The following is a 23,533-nucleotide window of genomic DNA, read 5'->3' as shown; positions in this document are numbered from 1 at the left end:
GGGGGGGTTGGTTTTATCTGGGAGGGTGGTTTTATCTCGGGGCTTTGGTTTTATCTCGGGGGCTTTGGTTTTATCTGGGGGCTTTGGTTTTATCTTGGGGGGTTGGTTTTATGTCGGGGGCTTTGGTTTTATCTCGGGGGGTTTGGTTTTATCTCGGGGGGTTTGGTTTTTTTCTTGGGGTTTTCCCAGTAGAACCACATCTCCTCATACATTCTGAGCAAGGGGAAAAAATCACAGAGAAAAACTGCTAGCTCTTGACAAAGAAAGACACTGAAGCCTTAAGATTCTGCTCTTTGTTCTACATCCGTGACCCTTTTCTTGCCCCAGCACTGTGGTTACCACCCCCAAAAACCAGGATATTTTAAGGCTCTAGCGGGAGAAAGGAATAAACTTGAGAAGTAGAATTATTTTTATGCAGAACTTTAACTAGGGTAGGGCAATCAGAGCTTTTTCCCAGGGCAGCAAATTTAGAGAACACAAAATTTTAATAGATGCCATCCTTCAGCTCAAAGAAACTACTATAGTGACTAATTTGTCTTAATTACTTCTTATATTATTCTCACATCATAGAATGTAAGCTCTTTGAGACTCCAGATTGTTTCGTTTTTTAATATTTGTATCTTTAGCACTTCACACCATGCCTGGGTTAGAAAGGGTACTTCATAAATACTGCTGACCAACTGATTGATCACAAATTTTAAAAATATCTGAGGGCATTTTCTGATGTTAGCTCCAGGACATTTTGCAATATGCTTTAGCAGCTTTTATGTATCTGTATATCCTCAAACTAAATTGATGAATCATTTGTTCCATAGCTTCCTCAGGGTTCCTCTAAGGCTAGCATCCCATAAAAATACTTCCTCATTTACATTGCATTTGAAGGTTTACAAGGCATTTTTATCACAAGAACCTGAATCATTTATCAGTGTGATGGTATTAAAGCTGGAGAATTCCTTGCATGTTAATTTGCTGCTTATCAGGATCATTACTCAGATCTTCAGCTACCCATAGCTCCTCAGCTACTTTTTTTGTACAACATCAACAAGGTCTTTCAGCCTTCAATCTTTTTGTCAGCTCTGTTCACCCATCCCTCATTTGTATCTGTTGGCTCATTTGTAGGGGATTCCCTCTCTTTTTCCCTTCCACCATTCTGGTTTTGTTTTCCTTCCTTTGTTTTGATTCATTTAGCTTCCCACCATGATTAGGCAAGTCTCAGGGAATATTCCTTTGGGTAAAGCTGCTAAGCTTCACTAGTTTTCATGATTTGGGGGTTGTTCTATCAAAAAGACCCAAGAATTTAAAACAGATCCAACACCTAATACAGGAGGTTTTTTCTTATCATGAGGGGCTTGCCTGAAGAAAAAAAAATAGGAGCAGGATTCCATCAGAAAACATTAGATTTCAATCATTCATTCATTGATTCGGATATCTACATAGATTCTTTACATGCAACACTTTATTGCTAGGCACTGTGAAAGAAAAGAGCATGTTCCCTGACTTCAAGGAGCTCATCATCTTATCAAGCAGGAGAATAGAAACTAGTTAGATATGTAGGTAGATGGGTAGATGGATGGATGCATGGATGGATGGATGGATAGATAAGATGACAGAACATTTATTAAACACTTAGCCATGCTCCAGGCACTGTACTGAGCATAAAGATACAAATATATGGGGAGGGGTGGGAGAGATGGTCTCTACCCACAAGGAGCTTAGATTCTAATGGCAATACATAAAAGGGAGTGGGAAAATGAATGGTAGTAGGGAGGGGAGAAAGCATCCAGTAGAGGCAAAATGTAAAAGTTCAGAGAGCTTGGAGTGGAATCAGGTTAGAAGTAAAGATGGTGGCTTGGACACTTCTTCAAATGGAGGTTCCCGGGAAGAATTGAGCAATTGGAGGAAGAAGCTACAAGGGTGAGGGCATCTGCCACTTGAGAAAGCAGCTGGGGAAGAGGTAGAAATAGCTAAAGAATCAAGAACAGAGTCAGGTTAGAAGTACATAGGAAAGATAAGACATGTTTATGACTAAAAAATATCTATGAGTTTGGGTAAATCAATTAACTATGATTACCTTCCATTCATTTTGTATATATCTTGTATGTACCTAGTCATTTATGTATTTTCTCCACCATTAGAATGTGTGGTTGTGGGGTGGCAAGGTAGCGCAGTGAATAGAGTACCAGCCCTGGAGTCAAGAGAACCTGAGTTCAAATGTGACCTCAGACACTTAACACAAAAAAGTAGCTGTGTGACCTTGGGCAAGTCACTAAGTCCCAACTGCCCTCCAAAAAAAAAAAAAAAGAATGTGAGGTTGTTTATACCTTTCTTTGTATGCCCAGGGCTTATCAGAGTGCCTGGAATCCAATAAGCACTTAATAAAAGTGTATGGACCAATTAACTAGTTTTAACCTTTCACTTCCTCACCTATAAAATAAATAAATGGATTGGCCTAGATGACACTTAAAGTCTCCTCTAGATCTACATATTAAAATGTTATGTTCCTGATGGATTGTAAATGCCTTGAGGGTAGGAACTATTTCTTTCTTGTCTTTACATCTCCATCATCTAGCATAGTGCTTTGCATATAGTGGGTACTTAAATTTCTTGAACTGAAATTTTTATTATGGAAAGCAGGAGTAAACAACAATCCAAGTATTATTAGCCTTATCTTACAAATAAAGGATTAAGGCCCAGAGTCACACAACTGGATTTAGGGTCAGGACTTGAACCCAGGACTTTCCTAAATCCAAGCCTGCTAATCTCTTGATTATGTATGTGAGTATAATATCCAGGCATATAACTAAGCAATCTTATTTTGCTAGGAGAAGACTAATGTCTTCTAGAGTCTGTAACATAACAAAAAAGGTTTCCTAAAGCTGCATTCTGGGACAAATATTTATCATGGGGAGATGAGGGTGGCAGAAGCAATTCATTTAGAAACATGGTTTTGCAGAACAGGACACCACTCCTAAGCAGAGATCACTATCACTGATGCAAGAGAGTCTGCTTTTATTCCTTTTAAAACATCTCTTGCATGCAAGAGCCCTGTGCTAACATCTTTTTTAAGTAATCTTTGCAGTATCATTAAAAGAACTAATCTAAACTATATGATTTCAATTTTGAAACTTTTCCAAAACGTATGGTTCTTCAGTCCTTAATGAATCCCATTATGTGGCTTCTCTTTCTTTAAAAAAATAAAATAAAAGGTGAAAACCAATTACCAGGGAATAGAGACTTGATCTTTAAATTACCGACATTTTCTCAATCAGAGTGCATTTGGGGAGAAAATAATAGTAGTTCTATCTTTTTATTTTTAAACCCTCCTGCAAGAAAATGCTGTGAGACTGCAAGATGAGGGAGAAAAATAATTTAAGATGTAATTCATTTATCTTATGTATAAATAAAGCTTCCCTCATTTGAGTAATAAAAATGAGATGGGAACGTATGTAATTTACCCACATTTTCTTCCAGAAGCTATTTCTTCATTTAGGAAATAAATAGATTATAGCCAGCATTCATCAGCCCACAATCACCGTTAAAGTAAATGATTTCTGGAAGAAATCAAAAACTGCAAAGCAAAGGTAATATTTATTCAGTAAACCGATAAAACATTAGTGGGGCCTATTTACTGCCAGAGAAATGTAAAATCTGATTTCTATCTGGAAACTGATGAAGAATAGCAACAAAAAAGCTGAGGGGGAAATCTAATCAAGGGCCCAATATAGAGAGCTGTTTATTTTTTTTCAAGCAGACCAATTTTGAAGGAAATTTAATTTGGGTTGCTAAGAAGATACTTAACAACTTCTAAATTCAATTGGGATAACAACATTCTTTAGTCAGTATGCACCATTAAGCAAAATAAAGTGTTTTCCTTTGTAGACAACCATGAAGACCTTGAAGTAAAAATGGTTTATTTTAAAGAACATGGACAGCTAAAAATATCTCTTTAATGAGTTAGGAATCAAATTACTGTTGACAATAAAATGGATAAACAAAACAGAATTAGCAGTTTTTGGAAGGAGGATACACAAAGATCCCACCCCCCTCCCATTTTGCTTTTCCTTCAAACTTTCTGGGAGCCCATAAAAATTATGCTTTTATGTATTCAAAGACATTATGCATGCTTTAAATAAGTCATAAATATTTATTAAGCATTTATTAAAATAAAATGCTGATGCATATCAACTCATCAGTAAATGGCTTGTCTTCTAGGTAAGAACCAAATGAGCTGTTCAGGGAGAAAGGAAGAATGCTGGGGCAAGAGTCTGATGACATGCTCTAACCCTTCCTATTAACCTGATTTGGGCAAGTTACTTTCTCATTAGTGAAAAAAGGGACACTCCTATTCCAATCCCAAACATCAGCGCATATTTGTGGAAAGGCACTTGGCAACCCTTTAAAAGCTCTAGATCAAGGCAACATTTCATTATGGCTGTTGTTTCTTTCCAGTACCTGTATGACTGCATTGCAAAACTCCAGGGAATTCATGAACTGGACCAGAGAAGGCAGAAGTAACCAGTCATCCTTCAGAAGGCAATGCCATTCATCACCCTTCTCCTCGAGTTTCGTAGGCAAAGAGGAGTAGAGGCCGCTTAATCCCGTGGCTAGCACCTGCATTCAGAAACAAGAGACATTGTGACTTTTGTTATTCCCCCAATTCCCACTAGAATGCAAGCTCCTTGAGGGCAGTGGTCTTCTCTTATTCTTATTCCTTTTTTTGTTTATTTAGTCTATGTATCCTCAGCACCCACAATGGTACCTGCCATATGAGCTTAAAATATGCTGGCTGACTTAAGTTGGAATAATCATTTTTCCCCATGATTCTTTAGGGCTCCCTCTTCTGTGAAGGACTAATGGATCACCCCAGCCAAAAGGAACCTTCCTCCAAAGTAGCAAAAGTGGAAAATGGCCTTGGCTCCAGACCTGCCCTCTGTAGCTTACTACAGATATGACTGTGGGCAATCACTGAACCTCCCCAGACCTCAGTCTTCTCATCTGTAAAAGGAGAGGGTTGGACTAGATGGCCTCTGGGACTCATTCTAGCTCTAACTCTTAGATCTCAAGATTCTCTAGAAATGACTATATTATACTTCTCTGTATAGTAGCCAAGCATCTTACAACATATTAAGGGCTTGGTCAACACTGGCTAAATAAACAGACCCTCTCTCCTTGACAGTCTGTAGTTTGAGGGGGCTTTATGAGATGCTAACTATAGCAAGACACAATATGGCATAGTGGATAAAAACTAGACTTAAAGTCACAAGACATTTGGGTTTGAATCCTGCCCCAGACACATACTGGTTATGTGACCACAGTTGTTTTTTCAGTCGTGTCTAACTCTTCCTGACCCCATCTGAGGTTTTCTTGACAAAAATACTAGAGGGGCTTGCAATTTCTTTCTATAGCTCATTTTACAGATGAGAAAACTGAGGCAGTGACTTACCCAGGATCATACAGCTAGGATATATCTGAACCTGGATTTGAACTCAGGTCCTCAAGACTCCTGGCCCAGGATTCTATCCACTATACCACCTAGCTGCCCTATTGATGGGGTACCTGGGGTCTAGGTCAAACCAACTTATAAAACCAGTCTGTGAAGTTTTAACTGCAATTTGTCCTTTCCCACCCTTGAGCTCTGCCCCTTCTCCCTATCCCACCTAGGCAACATCCTGTGACCCCTTTTGTTCTCAGGCCTGGCCCACACCCTCCTTTGTCCTTGCCTTTTGTCTCCTTCACCTGGCCCAAATCTTATCTAAACTATTTATTCACATGTTCCTCTTGGTCAGCTCTGACCTTTGTCTATGCACTGAGGCCCCTCCCGTCTAGTCAGCCCTGACAATGGCAGCCCTACCCTTTAAAGGTAAAAGCATGTACCCCTCTCACTTGCAGGTCCCCTAAAGGACTCTTGCCTGCTTCTCATGGAAGCAAAACAATAAACTTCTACAACTCTCACTCCAATTAAGCCTGAGACCTTGAATTCTTTCCAGATGATATCGCAGGTTTTCTGGTCTTAGATAAGATCAGAATTCCTGCTGAACCTATTGGGATCCCGTCCCCCATCACTATGTGATCACAGAGAAGTCACTTAATCTTGATTGGCCTTAGTTTTCCCAGATGTAAAGTGGGAATAACTACTTAGTTTGCCTACCTGAAAGATTAGTCACAAGCAAAGGGCTTTACAAACCTAAAAGCACTCTAGAAGTCTGAGATAGCTGTCATTATTATTCTTAAGACAAATGTCAGAACAAGTCATATGTGAACAAATTCATACAAGAAGACCAAGATATATGTTAGGACTAACAAATGAATGCTTAATGTCCAAATCATAGAATAATACTTGGAAAATTCAAAATTAGCCTCCATTTATACTTCTAACAAGCTAATTGTTTGCTTCACTAATATATTGTGCCCTAATTACAGAACATTAATGGCCATTAATAATGAAATTTTGTATGACATTCACAAGTCTCTATTTCACCCCAGATAAGCCAGACTCATTTAATAATTTCCTATGATAGACACAAAACACTGCTTATATTAGCAATTAGCTTTAGGGATTAAAATATTAACAGAAAGACAATTTGTGAATTTTTTTCACCATTCCTTCCAGCTGAGAACATTAGCCAACTCGTGGACTAGAGCTCTAGAGATGGTCCACAGTTGAACTCCAAAATAGTATACTTTATTGTCTAAAAAAAAATGACATTCTCTAATTTCATCCTCATATCAACTCTTTGGTGTCAGCTGTAGCCAGAGTTATGTCCAGATTATGGACAAGGAAACCAAAGCATGGAGAGCCATAAATTGTACCACATCCCACAATGTGCACGTAAGAGAGCCAAGTGATAAACCCAGGTCTTCCTAATTAAGTGGCCTTTCCACTGTGCAACAGCTTTCCCTTGTACCCAGAAATATGTTCATCTAAAACAAACAGGGATGAAATCACGTAAAAATGAGTCCTCTTTCCTTTTTCATCCTCCTAGACTTCTCCTAGGTTATGTGTCTTAAACCTCTTATATCTAAGAGCACAGGATAATGGTGCTGAAGGTACTTTAGAGAGGACATCTAATCCAATGACTTAAAACTCAAATAAAAATACGGGCCACTAATCCACAGGAATCCCTGTGGATAACATATTGACTATTTAAAAAAAATATTATCTATCTTTTATATTTTTCCATTTATTTTTTAATTTAATATTTTATTTTCTCCCAATTACATGTAAAAACAATGCTTTTTAAATCAAATTTTGAGCACCAAATTCTTTCCTTTTCTCCATTCCCTCCCTCATTGAGAAGGCAAGCAATTTGATTTTCAAAATCCTTTTGGAGCTCTTCCATGACCTGCAACCAATTCATATTTTTCTTGGAGGTTTTGGATGTAGGAGCTTTGACTTAGTTGTCTTCTTCTGGTTGTATGGGTTGATTTTCTTTGTCACCAAATTAAGATTCTGTAGTCTGAGGTTTTTTTATGCTGTTTGCTCATCTTCCCAGCCTTAACTTTCTAAATCTTTGCCAAAGTTGGACTATACTTCCAGTGAGGGTGCGGGTGGGTGTACTCCCAGGTTTCAGGGGTTTTATATCAGTTGCTCAATCCCCCACCATCTGTGGGCCCAGAGCCCTGGAAGCAACTGCTGCTGTTGCTGCCTCCGCCACTGTCACCACTACCACAGGGTTGGGGCCAGACTTTGTTCCTGTTTCATCTAGTTCCCACAGAGTTCCCCCACTGACCTTCCATGCCTTGGCATTTGTGGGTTGAGAAGTCTGGAAACTGCCACAGCTGCCAGTAATTCAGCCCTGTGATGCCTGCTCTGTCTGTGCTGGTTCAGCCCATGTTGGACTACGCTCCATTCACAGCCCTGTGCAAAACACCCTTCCTGTAGACCTGCCAGGCTGAATTAGGCTGAAGATGTGTTTCACTCTGTCATTTTGTGGGTTCTGCAGCTCTAGAATTTGTTTAGAGTCATTTTTACAGGTATTTGGAGGGGTTTGGGGGAGAGCTCAAGCAAATCCCTGATTTTACTCTGCCATCTTGGCTCCACCCCTCAAAGGCAAGCAATTTGACATAGGTTATACACGTGCAATCATGCAAAACACATTTCCATGTAAGTCATGCTGGTAAAGAAAACAGAGACCCAAAGAAAACCCAAAAATAAAGTAAGGAAAATATCTTCAATCTGCATTCAGGCTCCATCAGTTCCTTCTCTGGAAATAGATAGACAGCACCTTTCATCATAAGTCCTTCAGATTTGTCTTAGAACATTGTATTGCTAAGAAGAGCTAAGTTATTCACAGTAGATCATCATACAATATCACTGTTACAATGTTGTTTTGGTTCTGTTCATTCTACTTTGTATCAGTTCACATAAGTCTTTTCAGGTTTTTCTGAGATCAACCTACTTGTCACTTCTTATAGCACAATATGACACATATATAACAAATTGTTTGGCCATTCTCCAATTGAAAGGCATCCCCCCCAATCATACTCCACTAAAAGCACTGCTTAATATTTTTGTACATATTTTCATTTTTTATCTCTTTGGGATACAGACCTAGCAGTATTGCTGGTGAAAGGGTGTGCATGGCTTCATAGTCCTTTTATGTCCATTTCCTTTGTTAAACATTTTTCAGTTATATTTTAATCTGGGTTTGGACAGCACTAGGGAAAGCTGTGGGCCCTCAGGCTGTGTGATAGACACATCTGCTCCAGTCTAATCCCCTTATTTATGAGGGAAAAGAAACTGAAGCCCAGGGGAGGAAGAGATTAGTAAATGACTAAGGCTGTATTTCAACAGTCTTGTTGACTCCAGGCCTGGTACTCTGCCTACTTCACCACCAACCTGCCCATAATATAATTAGAAGTACTGATCTTAATAGTCAGAGGATTTGGGTTTAAGTCCTGACATTGACCTAGCTATGTGACTCAAGGCCACTTACTGAATCTCCTTGAGCTTTGGCTCTCCATCTGTAAAATGGGAATAATAAATGCATTACCTAACTTATCAGGTTGTGAGAAAAATGCTTCATGAACTGTAATATGCCATACGTTAACTGCAAGCTATTCTATTTTGTTGCTGAAGTCAGAAACATCGCTCACTGTCTACATCACAATCAGCCATTCAAAAGACATTTAAACATCTACTACATCCAAAAGCATAGAGTAAATGGCATGTGGGGAGGTTATGGGGCACAGTCAAGTGAGCCAGGAAGAGCTGAGTCCAAATCTCCCCTCAGACACTAGTTGTGTGACCCTGGGCAAGTCACTTAACTCTGTTTGCCTGAGTTTCCTCATCTGTAAAATGAGCTGGAGAAGGAAATGACCATTCACTCCAATATCTTTCCCCAGAAAATCCCAAATGGGGTCACAAAGAGTCAAGTGCGACTAAAGCAAATGAACAATAGCAACAACAAAAGGCATGAACCTTCAAGAAGCTTACCATCTAATAAAAGAACCAAATGAGTAAAGGAATAGGAATAATTCCTCACACAGGACTTTGAAGTTTATAGAATCACAGAACTGTCAAGTTTCAAGTAACTTATGTGACCAGTTTGTCCAAGTCATCCCTGAAGAAGAATGTCCAATACAACATGGCAGCCATCCAGTCTTTGCCTAAAGTGTTCCATCGAGGGAAAGAAAACTCACTACCTTCCCAGGCAATTTCCTTTCCAAATAACACTGCTAGGTGGGTCTTCTGTGTCTCTTTGGAACTTCTACCTTTTTATGCCTTCTGGGCTTAAATCTAATTTAAAGATTAGTTCATTTTGCTTGTCACCTCCCAGGCTGAATATCTTAGTTCTACCTACCGGAGTTGTTGTGAGTATCAAGTGAGATAATAATTACAAAGCAAGTGCAGAGCCTGACACATAAGTGCTACATAAATGTTTCAGTTGTGTCCGACTCTTCATGACCCATTTGGGGTGTTCTAGGAAAAGATATTGGAGGTGCTTGCCATTTTTTTCTCCAGCTCATTTTATAGAGGAAGAAACTGAGGAAGACAGGGTCAAGTGACTTGGTCAGGGCCACACAGCTGAAGTGTCTGAGACCACCTGAACTTAGTTCTTCCTGACTCCAGGCCCAGAGTTAGCTATTATTATATGCCATGAACTTGAGGCTTTTCTACCCTTTCAGCTGTTCCCTTCTCTCTACATCTCACAAAGCCCTTTATCCCATATCTAATGTCTTTTTTCAGTTCTTTTTCAGTGTCCAAAATGATGTTAGGCAAAACAATATTAGAAGGGGGAGTCGATTCCACAGGATCAATATCATAAACAAGGGAGTAACTTAGGGGAGATAACACCATTGGGCTCAGATAACCACTAACCATCTAATTTACATTTTAGACAATCGACTATAGAAACTCAGCAAGAGAGCAGGGCCTTCAGAGGGTCTGGTTAAAATATGTTCATGGCAGTGAAATGATGCTAAAAAAGCGTACAGAATAACTGTCTTATGAATGGTATTAAAGTCCTATAAGACTTCCTTTTTTTTTTTTCTTTTTAAATTTATTTACTTTTAGATTACAACATTCAGTTCCACAAGTTGGGGAGTTCCAAATTTTTTCCCCTTCCTTCTCTTCCTCCTTCCCCACCCCCGCCCAAGGTGGCATGCAATCCGATATAGACACTACATATTAGAGCTCTTCACATTAAACTTTAGTCAAGTTGCAAAGAAAAATTATAACTAATGGAATGAACCACAAGAAAGAAGAAACAAGACAAGAGAAAAAAGAGTGAGAGCAAGTAGCATGGGACTTCTAAGAAAGGCAAGATCATGTCCAGTTTACGGAGTAAGGGCCTGAGAAGAATCATAGTAGTATCTCACATTTATTTAGCATTTTGCAGTTCACAAAGGGCATTCTATTACAAGCCTGTAAGGTCAGTAGTGCAAATACTACTGTCCCCATTTTATAAATAAAGAAATTGAAACTGAGAGTCCTGCTCACTATACCAAGACCATTAAGTGACCTGCCTATTATTATTCTGCAAATTCTTGACAATGTCAGGAGGGGAAGTCTTCAGGAAGAAAATGCTAGAGGCATTTTGGCTGGGAGCAGCTAGGTGGCAAGTGGATCCAGCACTGGGCTTGGAATCAGGAAGACTCCTCTTCCTGAGTTCACATCCAGCCTCAGATACCAGCTGTGTGACCCTAGGCAAGTCACTTAACCTTATTTGTCTCAGTTTCCTTATCTGTAAAATGAGCTGAAGAAAGAAATAGCAAAAGAACTTGTTTTTCAGTTGTTTCAATTGAGTCCAACTATATATGACCTCATTTGGGGTTTTCTTGGCAGACTGCAATGGTTTGCCATCTCCTTCTCCAGCACATTTTATAAATGCATTGAGGCAAAAAGTTAAGTGACTTCCCCAAAGTTACATGACTAGTCATAAGTGCTTGAAGCCAGATTTGATCTCAGTTCTCCCTGACTCCAGGTCTATTCACTATGCCATCATAAGTAAAACAGGAAACAGGGAAAGAAACTTGTGTGGGGTTAAGATAACAAGTTCTATTTAGACATGTTGAATTTCAGGTGCTGGAAGGATAGAAAGCAGGGGGGTAAGGTAAACATCTGGACCTCAGGAAAGAAGTCAAGGATAGATATCATGAATTTGGATTCATCTACAGAGATAATCACTGAACCCATGAGAATGGATGTGATCCCCCACGAAGAAGGTATAGAAAGAAGAGGTCCATGAACAGAACTTTGGAGAACACTCATGAAACCCTGGTATAATGAAAAGACTACTGCATTTAGAGTCTTTTGGACAGAGGTTCCCATCCCAAGATTACCTGGGTGTTAGTTAAAGCACTCTCTTTCTTAGCCTCAATGTCGTCACTTGTAAAATAAGGGGCAGGGTTGGATCAGCAGCAGAGGTTCCCAAACTTAATTGGCCTACCACCCCCTTTTTAAAAAAAATTATTCAATGCCTCCCTGGAAATCTACTTTCTTAAACCTTTTGATGATTTTTTAAAATTTGTATCATTTCAAAAAAATATATACATTTTTAAAATGAAACATCTTAAATTTAATAATTTATTGTAAATCTGTGAGGGTTATTCCTACATTGAAATTTTGATGATGCAGTATTGTGTCATGTACCCATACAGCATCATATTGTAAACAAGTCATTACACACGTATATCCCTGCTGATGTATGCTGGACTTCCTGACAATGCACAGTATGCTTGCCTGCCAGCCCTTGCTTGTTCAGACCTTCTGGCAGACTCAACCACTGATTGTTTATAACTTGCATGCTGTGTCTTTATTTGGAAAAATGATGCAATTACTATGTTAAATCTGTTACACAACAGATGAAACATATATGAATGGTTTTTAAAATTTTTCTTCTTTTCTTTCCTTATGCTTCCACTGCCCCCTTAATTTTATTCAAACCCCCCCCCCAATTGCATCCAAGGTTACCTCCCACCCCAATTGTTCTAGCACCCCCGAAAGGGGTGGTATTACCCACTTTGGGAACCAATGGACCAGACCATGGGTGGAGAATCTGTGGTCTCGAGGCCACATGTGTCCCTCTAAGTCCTCAAGTGTTCTGTGAAGTTTGGATTCAGTCAAAGGGCCACAGTTGAGGACCTAGAGGCCACTTGTGGCCTCTAGGCCTCAGGTTCCCCACTCCTGGACTAGAACATCTTAAAGATCTCTTCCAGCTTTAAATACTATGACTCCTAGAAGACAGAAAAAAAAAAAAAGAGGGAGGAGGGGCAATTAATAAAGACCAGAGAGAAGTTAATAAAGAACAGAGAAAAGGAATTTCTTTTGGCTTCCTGCCCAACCTCCAGCCAGTCCACATTACCTACAACCCCTTGAACTTCCATCATGAAAGTAACATTTAGCGAGCTATTTCTCCTAAATTTAAAACCTCTATCAAGCAAGGGAGAACAGAGAGTTCCAGTTCTCCTTGGAGGGGATGCTCATCTTGATGCCACGTGCTTAAAATCAATTACATTTGCTAACTCCTGCTAAATTAACCACAGAACAAAGGGTTTGCTTCTGCATACCCTTGACTCCTTAAGCACTTTAAGGCTTTCAAGATGAATTTATCCAGACAGGCATAATTTATCTGACTCAAATGCTGGGAATAACTATTCACTGTATCAATATAATTAGAGCAACATTAATTTTCAAATTACGTACATCAGAGACAGTAATTAACAATAACATACACCTAATATTCCACTCTCTCCTCTTTTAAGACTGTTCTACATAAAGCAACGTGAGCTGACTCTATAAGGAGTCAACTTGTGAGGTGGGACACTAGGATATAATACAGAGACAGACTGATATGGCAGGAAGAGCAATGGAAGGAGAGTCAGGAAAGACCTGGGTTCGAATCCTACCTTAGACACTTATTAGCTATGGTACCCTCAGCTTCATATTCCTCATCTGTAAAAGGGGGATAATCATACTCAAATATTTCCCTCACAGAATTGTTGTTCATAAATACAACATATAAAAAAGATTTTGCAAATCTTTTTTTTTTTTTTGCTTTTTCTAGGGGGCAAGGCAAGGGAATTGGGGTTAAGTGACTTGCCCAAGGTCACATGGCTAGTAAGTGTTGAGTGTCTGAGGCCAGATTTGAACTCAGGTCCTCCTGATTCCAGGGCTGGTGCTCTATTCACAGTGACACCTAGTCACCCCATTTTTTGCACATTTTAAAGCAGTATGTGATCCCAGTAAAGTTCTGGGTTTCTAACTCAGACTTGGATATCCCTTGACCAGATTAATTTACCTTGCTAGGTCTTAATTTCCATTCCCGTTAACGTACTAGCTGTCCTTCTCACTAGCATGTACATATGTGCATGAATGCACAAGCGTGTGTACACACACAAACACACACATACTTTTTTTCCCACCAGTAGAGAAAAACTATTCCCTCCACAAATGCAAGTTAGCAATTCTACTGTAATCTAGTGTCAGACATTTGTCTAGGGCACTGAGAGGTTTAGGTAACAATATGGCCAGGTCACTAGCCTGATGATCTTCCTGGCTCCAAAGCTAGCCTTCTAACAACTGTAACATTCAATCTTCTGGGTTGTAAGGGTCCTGATAATATCTTTATCAAATACTGTAGTGAGGAACAAAGGAGAATATATGCATGAAAATGCTTAGAAGAGTATTATATAAAACACTATGCAAATGTGATGCCCACTTGGAAGGAGGGAGATCACCAAAACTCCAACCATCCCAGGCCCTGCTTTGACCTTCATGCTATGTATTCCCTGCACTTTGCTTAACTGGGTTCAGATATCAGACATTCACAGTCATAAAAAATTTAAAGGGATTCCTCAAGCTAAGGCAAGATGTCCAAATTCTAGATGAGAAAAAGTAGAAGAAAGGCAAAGCTTAAAGTCCTTTAGGAATAACACTTGATGTTGATTTTCATGAGGAGACACTCTCCATTCCAAAATTCACATACAAACTGCCTCTGTTTGACATTCAAAGCCCTGCATCATCTGGCGCCTTCCTACATTTCCCATCTTCTTACGCTCGATCCCACTCCTTCTACTCAACAACACTGACACGGGCCTCTTGTTGTTCCTCATGGACAACCCACCATCCATCCCCCAACATCTCAAGGTTTCACTGTGCCGCAGCCCTGGACCTCTTCCCTCCTCATCTCGGCCTCCCGCCTTCTCTGGCTAACTTCCCTAGGCCTCCCACCTTCCCTGGCTAACTCCCAAGTCTCAGCTAAAGTTGCACATTTTGCAAAAAGTCCTTCCTAAACCTCCTTACTTGTAATGCCTTCCTTCTAAGGCCATCCCAACCAAATTTATACTGTGGTAGACATACACACACATACATATACATACATGTATATTTATATTGTGTATATATATTTGTGTGTGTCTGTCAGTCTATATATCTTGTTTGTATATGGCTGTCTCCCTCGTTAGACTGGCAGTTCCTTGAAAATAAAGACTAGTTTCTGGTTTTGGGGGCTGTTTTTTTTTAATTTTTATGTTCCTAGGGCTTAACATAACGGGCACATAACAGGCACTTACAAAATGCCAAATAACTGACTGTCAGAAAGATGATACAGACATTTCTAATTTAAATAAGTGGACAGCTCACAGACCTCCACTTAAAGGAATTTTTATATAATAAGAATCTGCCTGTGGATGTGAGGGAAGGAGGCAGGAAGGGGGCCACATGACTGTGCGGGGTGGGGGGGAGGCAGGCACATGTTCAAGGACACAGGGGGGCCAGGGACAGAGAAGAGAGAGCAAGAGGAGGAACATGTGGGCCCTGGGGACAGACTCCAGCACAGGTAGTGGGAAGCCAGACACACATGTGGGTGGGCAGAGCAAAGGTATCCTCTCTTGGTGCCCGGATCTCACACCAAAGTTCCTATTAGGCAGTAGTGGAGGGGGTGGCCTCTCTGAGTATCCATTCTTCTGCTTTCATTTGGAGAGTTTATTGATTGTGATTGTTAAGAGTTTGGGTGGGGGGAGGACGTAAAAGGCCACAGAGTCAAAGGGCAGGAATAGAGGAAACTACCGTAAAGAGAGAGGAAGAAGAAAGGCTTGGAAGAGACAATTTTAAAAGCATCAATTGGGGCAGCTAGGTGGCACAGTAAATAGAGTACTGGCCCTGGAGTCAGGAGGACCTGAGTTCAAATCTGACTTCAAACACTTAACACAAAAATTAGCCATGTGATGTTGGGCAAGTCACTTAACCCCAATTGCCCTCCAAAAAGAAAAAAAAAAAGCATCAATAAAACTTTTTTTTAATTGGGCATCTAGACCCACAGTGGATAGAGCAGAGGGTCTAGAATCAGGAAGACCTGAGTTCAAATTTGACCTCAGACATTTAGTTATATGACTCTGAGCAAGTCACTTAATCTGTTTGCCTCAGTTTCCTCACTTGTAAAATGGAGATAATAATAGCACCTACCTCCCAAGGCTGTTGTGAGGATCAAATCAGATAATATCTATAAAAGGCTTAACACAGCACCTGGCACACAGTAGGTGCTGTAATAGATGCTAACTCTTAGTGGGAGTATTAATTGATAGTGGATAAAACTGAGTAATTCTGGAGAGCTAAAATAAACTATGATATAATGGAAAGAGTATGAGCCCTAGAGGGAATCTTTGCTTGTAAATTAAGGAACCTGGCCCAGATTCTGGGCCTCTGAAGTCTTCCCCACTTGTAGGTCTGTGATCTACTTAGTAACAAGAGATATACTTGGACAACAGTTCTCTTCCTAGCTCAAAAAAGTTTCATCCATTTTAAAATTAAAAAAAAAAAAAAACAAATTCAGGGGAAGCTAGGTGGCACAGTGAATAGAGCACCAACCCTGGAGTCAGGAGGACCTGAGTTCAAATCCGGCCTCAGACACTTAGCACTTACTATGTGACCTTGGGCAAGTAACTTAACCCCAATTGCCCTGCCTTCCCCACTCCAAAAAAAAAGCAAAAAACAAAAACAAAAAAAAAAATACAAATTCCACCTCTCAATCCCCAAAGTAGTAATAGACAAGGCTGTCACAAGAGAGAGTAAATAAGCACTCTGTTTGTGGCTTGTATGAAACTGCAGGAAAAAATGACCATTTCTGACAAATATTTCAGATAAAAGCAGAACTTTTTCAAGAAGCAAAATGGAAATATGAGAGTACCAGGCTCTATGTGGGAGGCTTATATATCCAAAAGATTACTTTTCAAAAAGAATGAATAAGTGAAGCATTAAGTATGATTTAAAACAGCTTAAAAAAAATAAACATTTCTGTTCTCAGAGAGGCAAGAGCCAGTGATCAACAACTTAACTAGGAATATTTTCTCCTGGGGTAAAAACATTTTGGAGGTGGGAAGGAGGCACAGAAGACAATCTTATTATGGGACAACCATGATTCCTATGGGGTTTGGAAGAGAAGATGGCCTGGATTCAATCCTGCCTTTAAAGAGTTGATTTCCTTGGGCCATGGTTTCTTTATCTGTAAAACAAGAGGACTAGATTAGATGGTCTTTGATGCCCCTTCCAGTCCTAAGACACAGGATTCTAGGAGAAAGAGACAATATAGCAGGAAAAAAAAATCTGGAAAAGAGTAGCAATGGACTAATAACAGTGAAACACCAGGATTGGGGTCAGAAAGACTCATCTTTCTGAGTTCAAATCTGGCCTCAAACCCTTATTAGATGTGTGACTCTGGGCAAGTCACAGTTTGCCTCATGTTTCCTCATCTGTAAAATGAGCATAGAGAAGGAAATGGCAAACCACTCCAGTATCTTTGCCAAGAAAACCCCAAATGGGATCACAAAGAGTTGGACATGACTGAAAAACAACTGAAACTCTAAGCAAAGATGGGACAGATAATAGGGACTAGCCAGGGCAGTAACTGCATGCACCACATAAAGGTTATGGGCTGGCTGAGGGCCAGGCATCTTTTTCTCGGAAAAAGTGCACCCTAACCCCCATGTCAGCCCCACAGAGGCTATGGTTCCACCATGGACACTAGTCCTCATTTTACACTTGGATGTGGATTCAGGAACAATTCAAGTAAGAATTATGAGTTATAAATTAAGTTAATAGATGTAAAGTACTTTGCAAAACTTAAATCACTATATAAATGCCTGTTGTTGCTGCTGCTGCTCTCATGATCCTACAGTCATCACTCTCCAATCTGGAGATGACTTTATTCCCTGACCTTTCACTCCACTCCTGCTGAGCAGTGTTTATAGTACAATGCAGGGTATACCAGTAAATGTTTAACAACTATTCTCTTTGAAGGGGAAAAAAATATATGCACAGGTACTTTTAATTGGCATCATTTGCACTTTCTTAAGTTTAGACAATCAACAAAAGAAAAGCAAAATCAAGTTCTGATTTTTAGGATCACTGGTTTCTGAGGTGTAAATGCCTCACCAGGAAACTGAATAACTGGTTCTCTCAAGCCCTTTGGAACTGGCACTAACACACTGCTTCCAGCTCAGGTCTTTGGGGCAGGCAGAAATGTCTGATGATCAGAGCATCTCACCAAAGCACAGTGGGAATAGTTGTCTTGACTCACTTGGACTGAAGATGCAACAAGATAATATGTTAGCTTCCTGAGATTTACATGGGTTTTTTTGGTGCAAAACAATTAAATTTTTATCTACTACTGTGTATATTTCTAGCATTGATTTCTCACTTTCTGTATTTCCTACTGCTTGGAACAACAAAAATACAGCCCATCTACTACTTCAAGCATCATACATAATTGTTCACACAGGAAAATCAATGACTCAATTCTAAGCATTTTAAACCCAGAATGAGTGGTATTTCTTTCTAAATTTAAAATGCATAAAGAAATTTAAGGAACAGATATATGGTGCAGTGGATAAAGCCCTGGGTCTAGAGTCAAGAAGACTTGAGTTCAAATGTGGCCTTGGACATTTACTAGGTGTGTGATGCTGACCAAGTCACTTGACCCTGTTTGCCTCAGTTTCCTTATCTGTAAAATGAGTTGGAGAAAGAAATGGCAAATCATGCTAGTATCTTTACCAAGAAAATTCCAAATGGAGTCAGGAAGAGTTAGCCAGAATTGAAGAACAACAAAAGAATTTAACCAATGCAACACAGGTACCACAACAAAGAGGCTAGAAGTTGCCCCAAACCATCTTAGCTAACAAAAATATGCACTTAACTAGCTGTGTGACGATAGGCAAGTCACTTAACCCCAATTGTCTTGCCTTCTCCCTCCCCCCCAAAATATTATCTAAGTGGAGAGAAATGGCATAATCAATTTAACGAATAAATTCACTTTGTAAAATGTTTAGCAAGGAAAATGACAGTGATACAAATAGTATGTATCATTTCAGAAAAGAGTAAAAAAAAAAAACTCCACAAGCTATATCTAATAGAGATCTCCAATTTCATGTACAATCAACCCTCTTTTTCTCTTCTAGTGTGTATGTTGAAACGCCTATTTTATTTGATTTATGTTAGATTCCGGGGAAAAAACTTCTAAAAATGACAATACTCACAAAGCCACTGAAGGGAATGCAGGTTACAGCAATTGCCTTGATACCCAATTAAAGCAGATCATTCCTATGCATTCATAGAGGAGACTAAAAGACAAAACATCCATATGATACAGCAAAGATAGGCCAGGCTTTCCATAATGATATATTCTCATCATCAATTACATTTGTACTCCACCAATCATATGTGTGATATCATTCACCAAACAAGCCTTTATTAATTATGTGCCAGACATCAGGATAGGTGCTATGCATTGAAATAAAAATCAAGAATTCCTACTCCCCAAAAAATTACATCGCAATAAGGGAAACAAGTACATATGTACAGAATAAATATTTAAAACTCTATTATTTTAAAATGCATACTAAATTAGTCACAAATTGAGCATCCATGAGCTTGTGAATGCATAGCGATGCCTTAGTGAGTCCAGCTTCTTACGTACACCTACATACAGTGAAACTGGGGATAACAGAGAAATGAATTAAATTTATAAGATGACAAATCCCTCCCCGATTGATAAACAGTCAAATGATATGAGCAGGCAGTTTTAAGAAGAAAACAAAGCAATGTATAGTCATATGAAAAAATGCTCTACATCATTATTGATTCCAGAAATGCAAATTAAAACAACCCTGAGGTACCACCTCACACCTATAGACTGGCTAACATAACAGAAAAGGAAAAAAAACAAATGCTGGCAGGGATATGGGAAAGTTGGAACAGTAATGCACTGCTGACAGAGTTGTGAACTGATTCAAATATTCTGAAGAACAATTTGGAACTATGCCCAAAGAGCTATCAAACTATGCATATGCTTTGAGCAATATCACTACTAAGGCTATATCCCCAAAGAGATTTTTAAAAAAAGGATCTATAGGTAGGAAAATATTTATGGTAGCTCTTTTTGTGGTGGCAAAGAATTGGAAATTGAGAGGATGCTCATCAACTGGGGAACAGCTGAACAAATAGTGGTATATGATTGTGATGGAGCCCTATTGTGCTATAAGAAACAATGAACAGGCGAATTCCAGAAAAACCTGGAAAGACTCATATGAATTGATGCAAAGTGAAATAAGCAGAACCTTGTGCACAGTAACAGCAATATTGCATAATGATCAACTGTGAATAACAGCTATTCTCAGCAATCCAACAATCTAAAACAATTCTGAAGGACTCATGAAGAAAAAAGCTATCTATCCCAGAAAAAGAACTCAAGGAGTGTGAATGCAAATCAAAGAACACTTTTTTTTTTACTTTTTTGTTTTTTTATTGCTGGGTTTTGGTTCTTTGTTGTTGTTCTGTATTTTCTTTTGCAACACAACTAATAAGGAAACATGTTTTGCATGACTTCTTAAGATGACAAAACAGGAAAATGACAAATGCTGGAGAGGATATGGGCAAATTGGAACACTAATGCATTGCTGGTGGAGTTGTGAACTGATCCAGCCTTTCTGGTGAGCAATCTGGAATTATGCCCAAAGGGCATAATTAATAATTATAATATATTATTATAATAATATATAATTATTATAATAATTAATAATTGATATCAAAATGCTTACCTTCTCAATGAGCAGGAGAGGGATTAGAGGAAGAGAGAGAATTTGGAAGTCAAAATTTTTTAAAAGAATGTTAAAAAGAATTTTTTTACAATATGTTCTCAGAAATAAAAGAAATTGGGGATAATAATAGCATCTGCTTCCCAGGGTTGTTGAGAGTATTAATTAAGATGATCACTATACATTTCTCAGTGCCTGATAACACAGTGAGCACTATATAAATGTTAGTTATTATTGTCGTTGTTGTTATGCTAGGTTGTATAATGAGAAATTATATTGAAAAGAGAATCATCATGAATTCTATCTACTCTTGGGTTACCATCTTTTAAGAGAGCCATGTTCTAGCCATGTTCTTCCAAATCATAGTTTACAAAACCAACCACCCAATATGTATTAAGCCCCTACTATGTGCCAAGCACTGTGCTAGATTGTGTGCTCTACAAGAACAAAAAAAGAAAAGAAAAAGAAATAATCCCAACTCACAAGGAGGGCATGTCCTAATGAGGGAGATAAGTACACATAAAAATACATACAGCATGAATATAAAGTTGGTCGATGAAAATAAATACAAAGTAATTAAATACAAAGTCTTTTGGGAGGGAAGGCACTAGCAGTCAGGGCAATTAGGAAAGATTCCATACAGGAGATAAAATCTGAGCTACATCTTGAAAGAAGAGAAGAGAGAAATAAGCCTGCCTCCAAAAAAACCATTAAAATAATCTTCTAATGACCCTATGATAAACTCTTCCACATAAACACTATGAATGCAAGCTTCTAGAGAGTAGGGATGGTTTCATTCTTTGCATTTATATCCCCATATACATTTCTGGAGTATATTAGGCATCTAATATTTATTGATTGAAAGGTGTTAGTTTCTGTTTTGTTTAGCTGCAGAAGAATCAGTAGACAATTAAAATATCAGAAATTCCCCTTTCCATGAATTTTTTGTTGATAAAAGTACAGGATACTCTGTATTCTCGTTCCTCCATGACTGTCCATGATATCCTTCATGGACTACCCCCTTCTTAGTTTACTCATCTGTTAAATGAAGAAACTGAATTAAATGACTTTGAAGATTCCAGCTAGCTCTAAATCTATGATATTCTAACCTGCATCTCTTTTAACATTATCCTTCCACTGCCTTTAATACTAAGGTCAGGTAAAATCTCCTTCATGAACACATTCACCAGCTAAAAATGATCCCCATTTCCTTGAACCTCCTAGGTCACTCTGTTCCACATCTACAGACTTAATCATTTGTCACGTGAGCAATATAATTCTTGGGCTAAAATGTCCTATTTTATTTTCTCAAATCAATATTTCAAATTTCACATGATAACTATTATTTAAAAGGAATAACAAGTTGTACATTATACATTCACAGTTTCATGTGCAATCATCTTTTTTATTATACAGTGTTATGGAAATGCTTGCTTTATTCCATAAATAAAAAATAAATAAATAAAAATAATTTTTAAAAAGCAGTATTTCATATGACCTGATGCTTTAATGTATAAGAATCACAGAATCATCAGAGCAGGAAGGGACAGAGGAGATCATATCTCTCTCTCTCTCTCTCTTTTTTTGCTTTTTGGAGGGCAATTGGGGTTAAGTAACTTGCCCAAGGTCACACTATTTTTTAAAATTTTTAATTAATTTATTTATTTTTATTTTTTTAATAATTTGTTTCCTTTTAGTTTACAAGATTCAATTCCACAATTCCTTGAGTTTCACATTTTGTCACCCTTCCTTCCCTCCCCATATATAGTCCCTCCCCCATATAGTGGCATATAGTCAAGTATAGGATCTGTAAAGACTTTCACATTATACATTAGTCAGGTTATAAAGATGGATTGTATTGGATAGAATGAAAAATGGTAAAGAGGACATAAAACCAAATAAGAGAAGGAAAAAGATCAGGCATTTTGCTTCCACCTGGATATAAACTCAGTTCTTTCTAGTTCTTTCTCTGGATGCACATATTTCTCTCCATCATGAGTCTTTTGGGATTGACTTATATCACTGCATTGCTGAGAAGAGTCCAGTCTATCAAAGCTGGTCATCACACATACATTGTGTCTGTAATTGTGTACAAATTTCTCCTGGTTCTACTCTTCTCACTCAGCATCAGTTTGTATAAGCCTCTCCAGGTAAATATGAAGACCATCTGCTCCTCGTTTCTTATAGCACAATAGTATGCCATAACATGCATATACCACAACTTATTCAGCCATTCCCCAATTGATGGGCACCCCCTTAATTTCCAATTCTTTGCCACCACAAAAAGAGCTGCTATAAACATTTTTGTACATATGGGTCTTCCTCCCACTTATATGATCTCTTTGGGATATATCCCTAGGAGTGGTATTGCTGGGTCAAAGGATATGAAAGTATTTATAGCCCTTTGGGCATAATTCCAGATTGCTCGCCAGAAAGGCTGGATCAGTTCACAACTCCACCAGCAATGCATCAGTGTTCCAATTTGCCCACATCCTCTCCAGCATTTGTCATTTTCCTGTTTTGTCATCTTAGCCAATCTGACTGGTGAGATGGGGTACCTCAGAGTTGTTTTGATTTGCATTTCTCTAATCAATAGTGATTTAGAGCATTTCTCTATGTGCTTATAGATGTCTTTAATTTCTTTCTCTGAGGATTGCCTGTTCATATCCTTTGAAGTCACACTATTTTTTGTGTTAAGTGTCTGAGGCCGGATCAGAACCCAGGTCCTCCTGACACCAGGGCCGGTGCTTTATTCCTACTATTTTTAAATTTGCTTACTGCTTCTTTGTAATTTTTAACAAAATTTTCCAGGGGAAGCTAGGTGGCACAGTGAATAGAGCAATGGCCCTGGAGTCAGGAGGACCTGTGTTCAAATCTGACCTCAAGATGCTTTACACACATACCAGCCATGTGACTTTGGGCAAGTCACTTAATCCCAATTGCCCTCCAAAAAGCAAAGCAAAAAAAAACAACAGTTTTCCAGATAAAGATGAGGTTATTTTAA

At 38.8% G+C, this 23,533-nt stretch overlaps 1 protein-coding gene across 16 annotated transcripts in view; it reads right to left on the bottom strand.

Annotated features, from left to right (window-relative positions):
* The window catches only part of FHIP1A (FHF complex subunit HOOK interacting protein 1A), a 438,671-nt gene that overhangs the window by 134,169 nt on the left and 280,969 nt on the right, over positions 1-23,533 (bottom strand). For all 16 annotated transcript variants that reach the window (XM_069105531.1, XM_069105522.1, XM_069105520.1 and 13 more), the window contains one exon: positions 4,453-4,611. In XM_069105531.1, the coding sequence (XP_068961632.1) occupies positions 4,453-4,611 (159 nt within the window). The remainder of the gene's footprint in view (positions 1-4,452; positions 4,612-23,533) is intronic.

This window comes from Petaurus breviceps, unplaced genomic scaffold (assembly GCF_028583685.1).
Source record: "Petaurus breviceps papuanus isolate PSGF00001 unplaced genomic scaffold, PetGlider_PUasm1.0 76, whole genome shotgun sequence".
Taxonomy (NCBI): domain Eukaryota; kingdom Metazoa; phylum Chordata; class Mammalia; order Diprotodontia; family Petauridae; genus Petaurus; species Petaurus breviceps.
The sequence above is the reverse complement of the archived record's forward strand: the minus strand, read 5'-3'. Positions and strand labels throughout refer to the sequence as shown.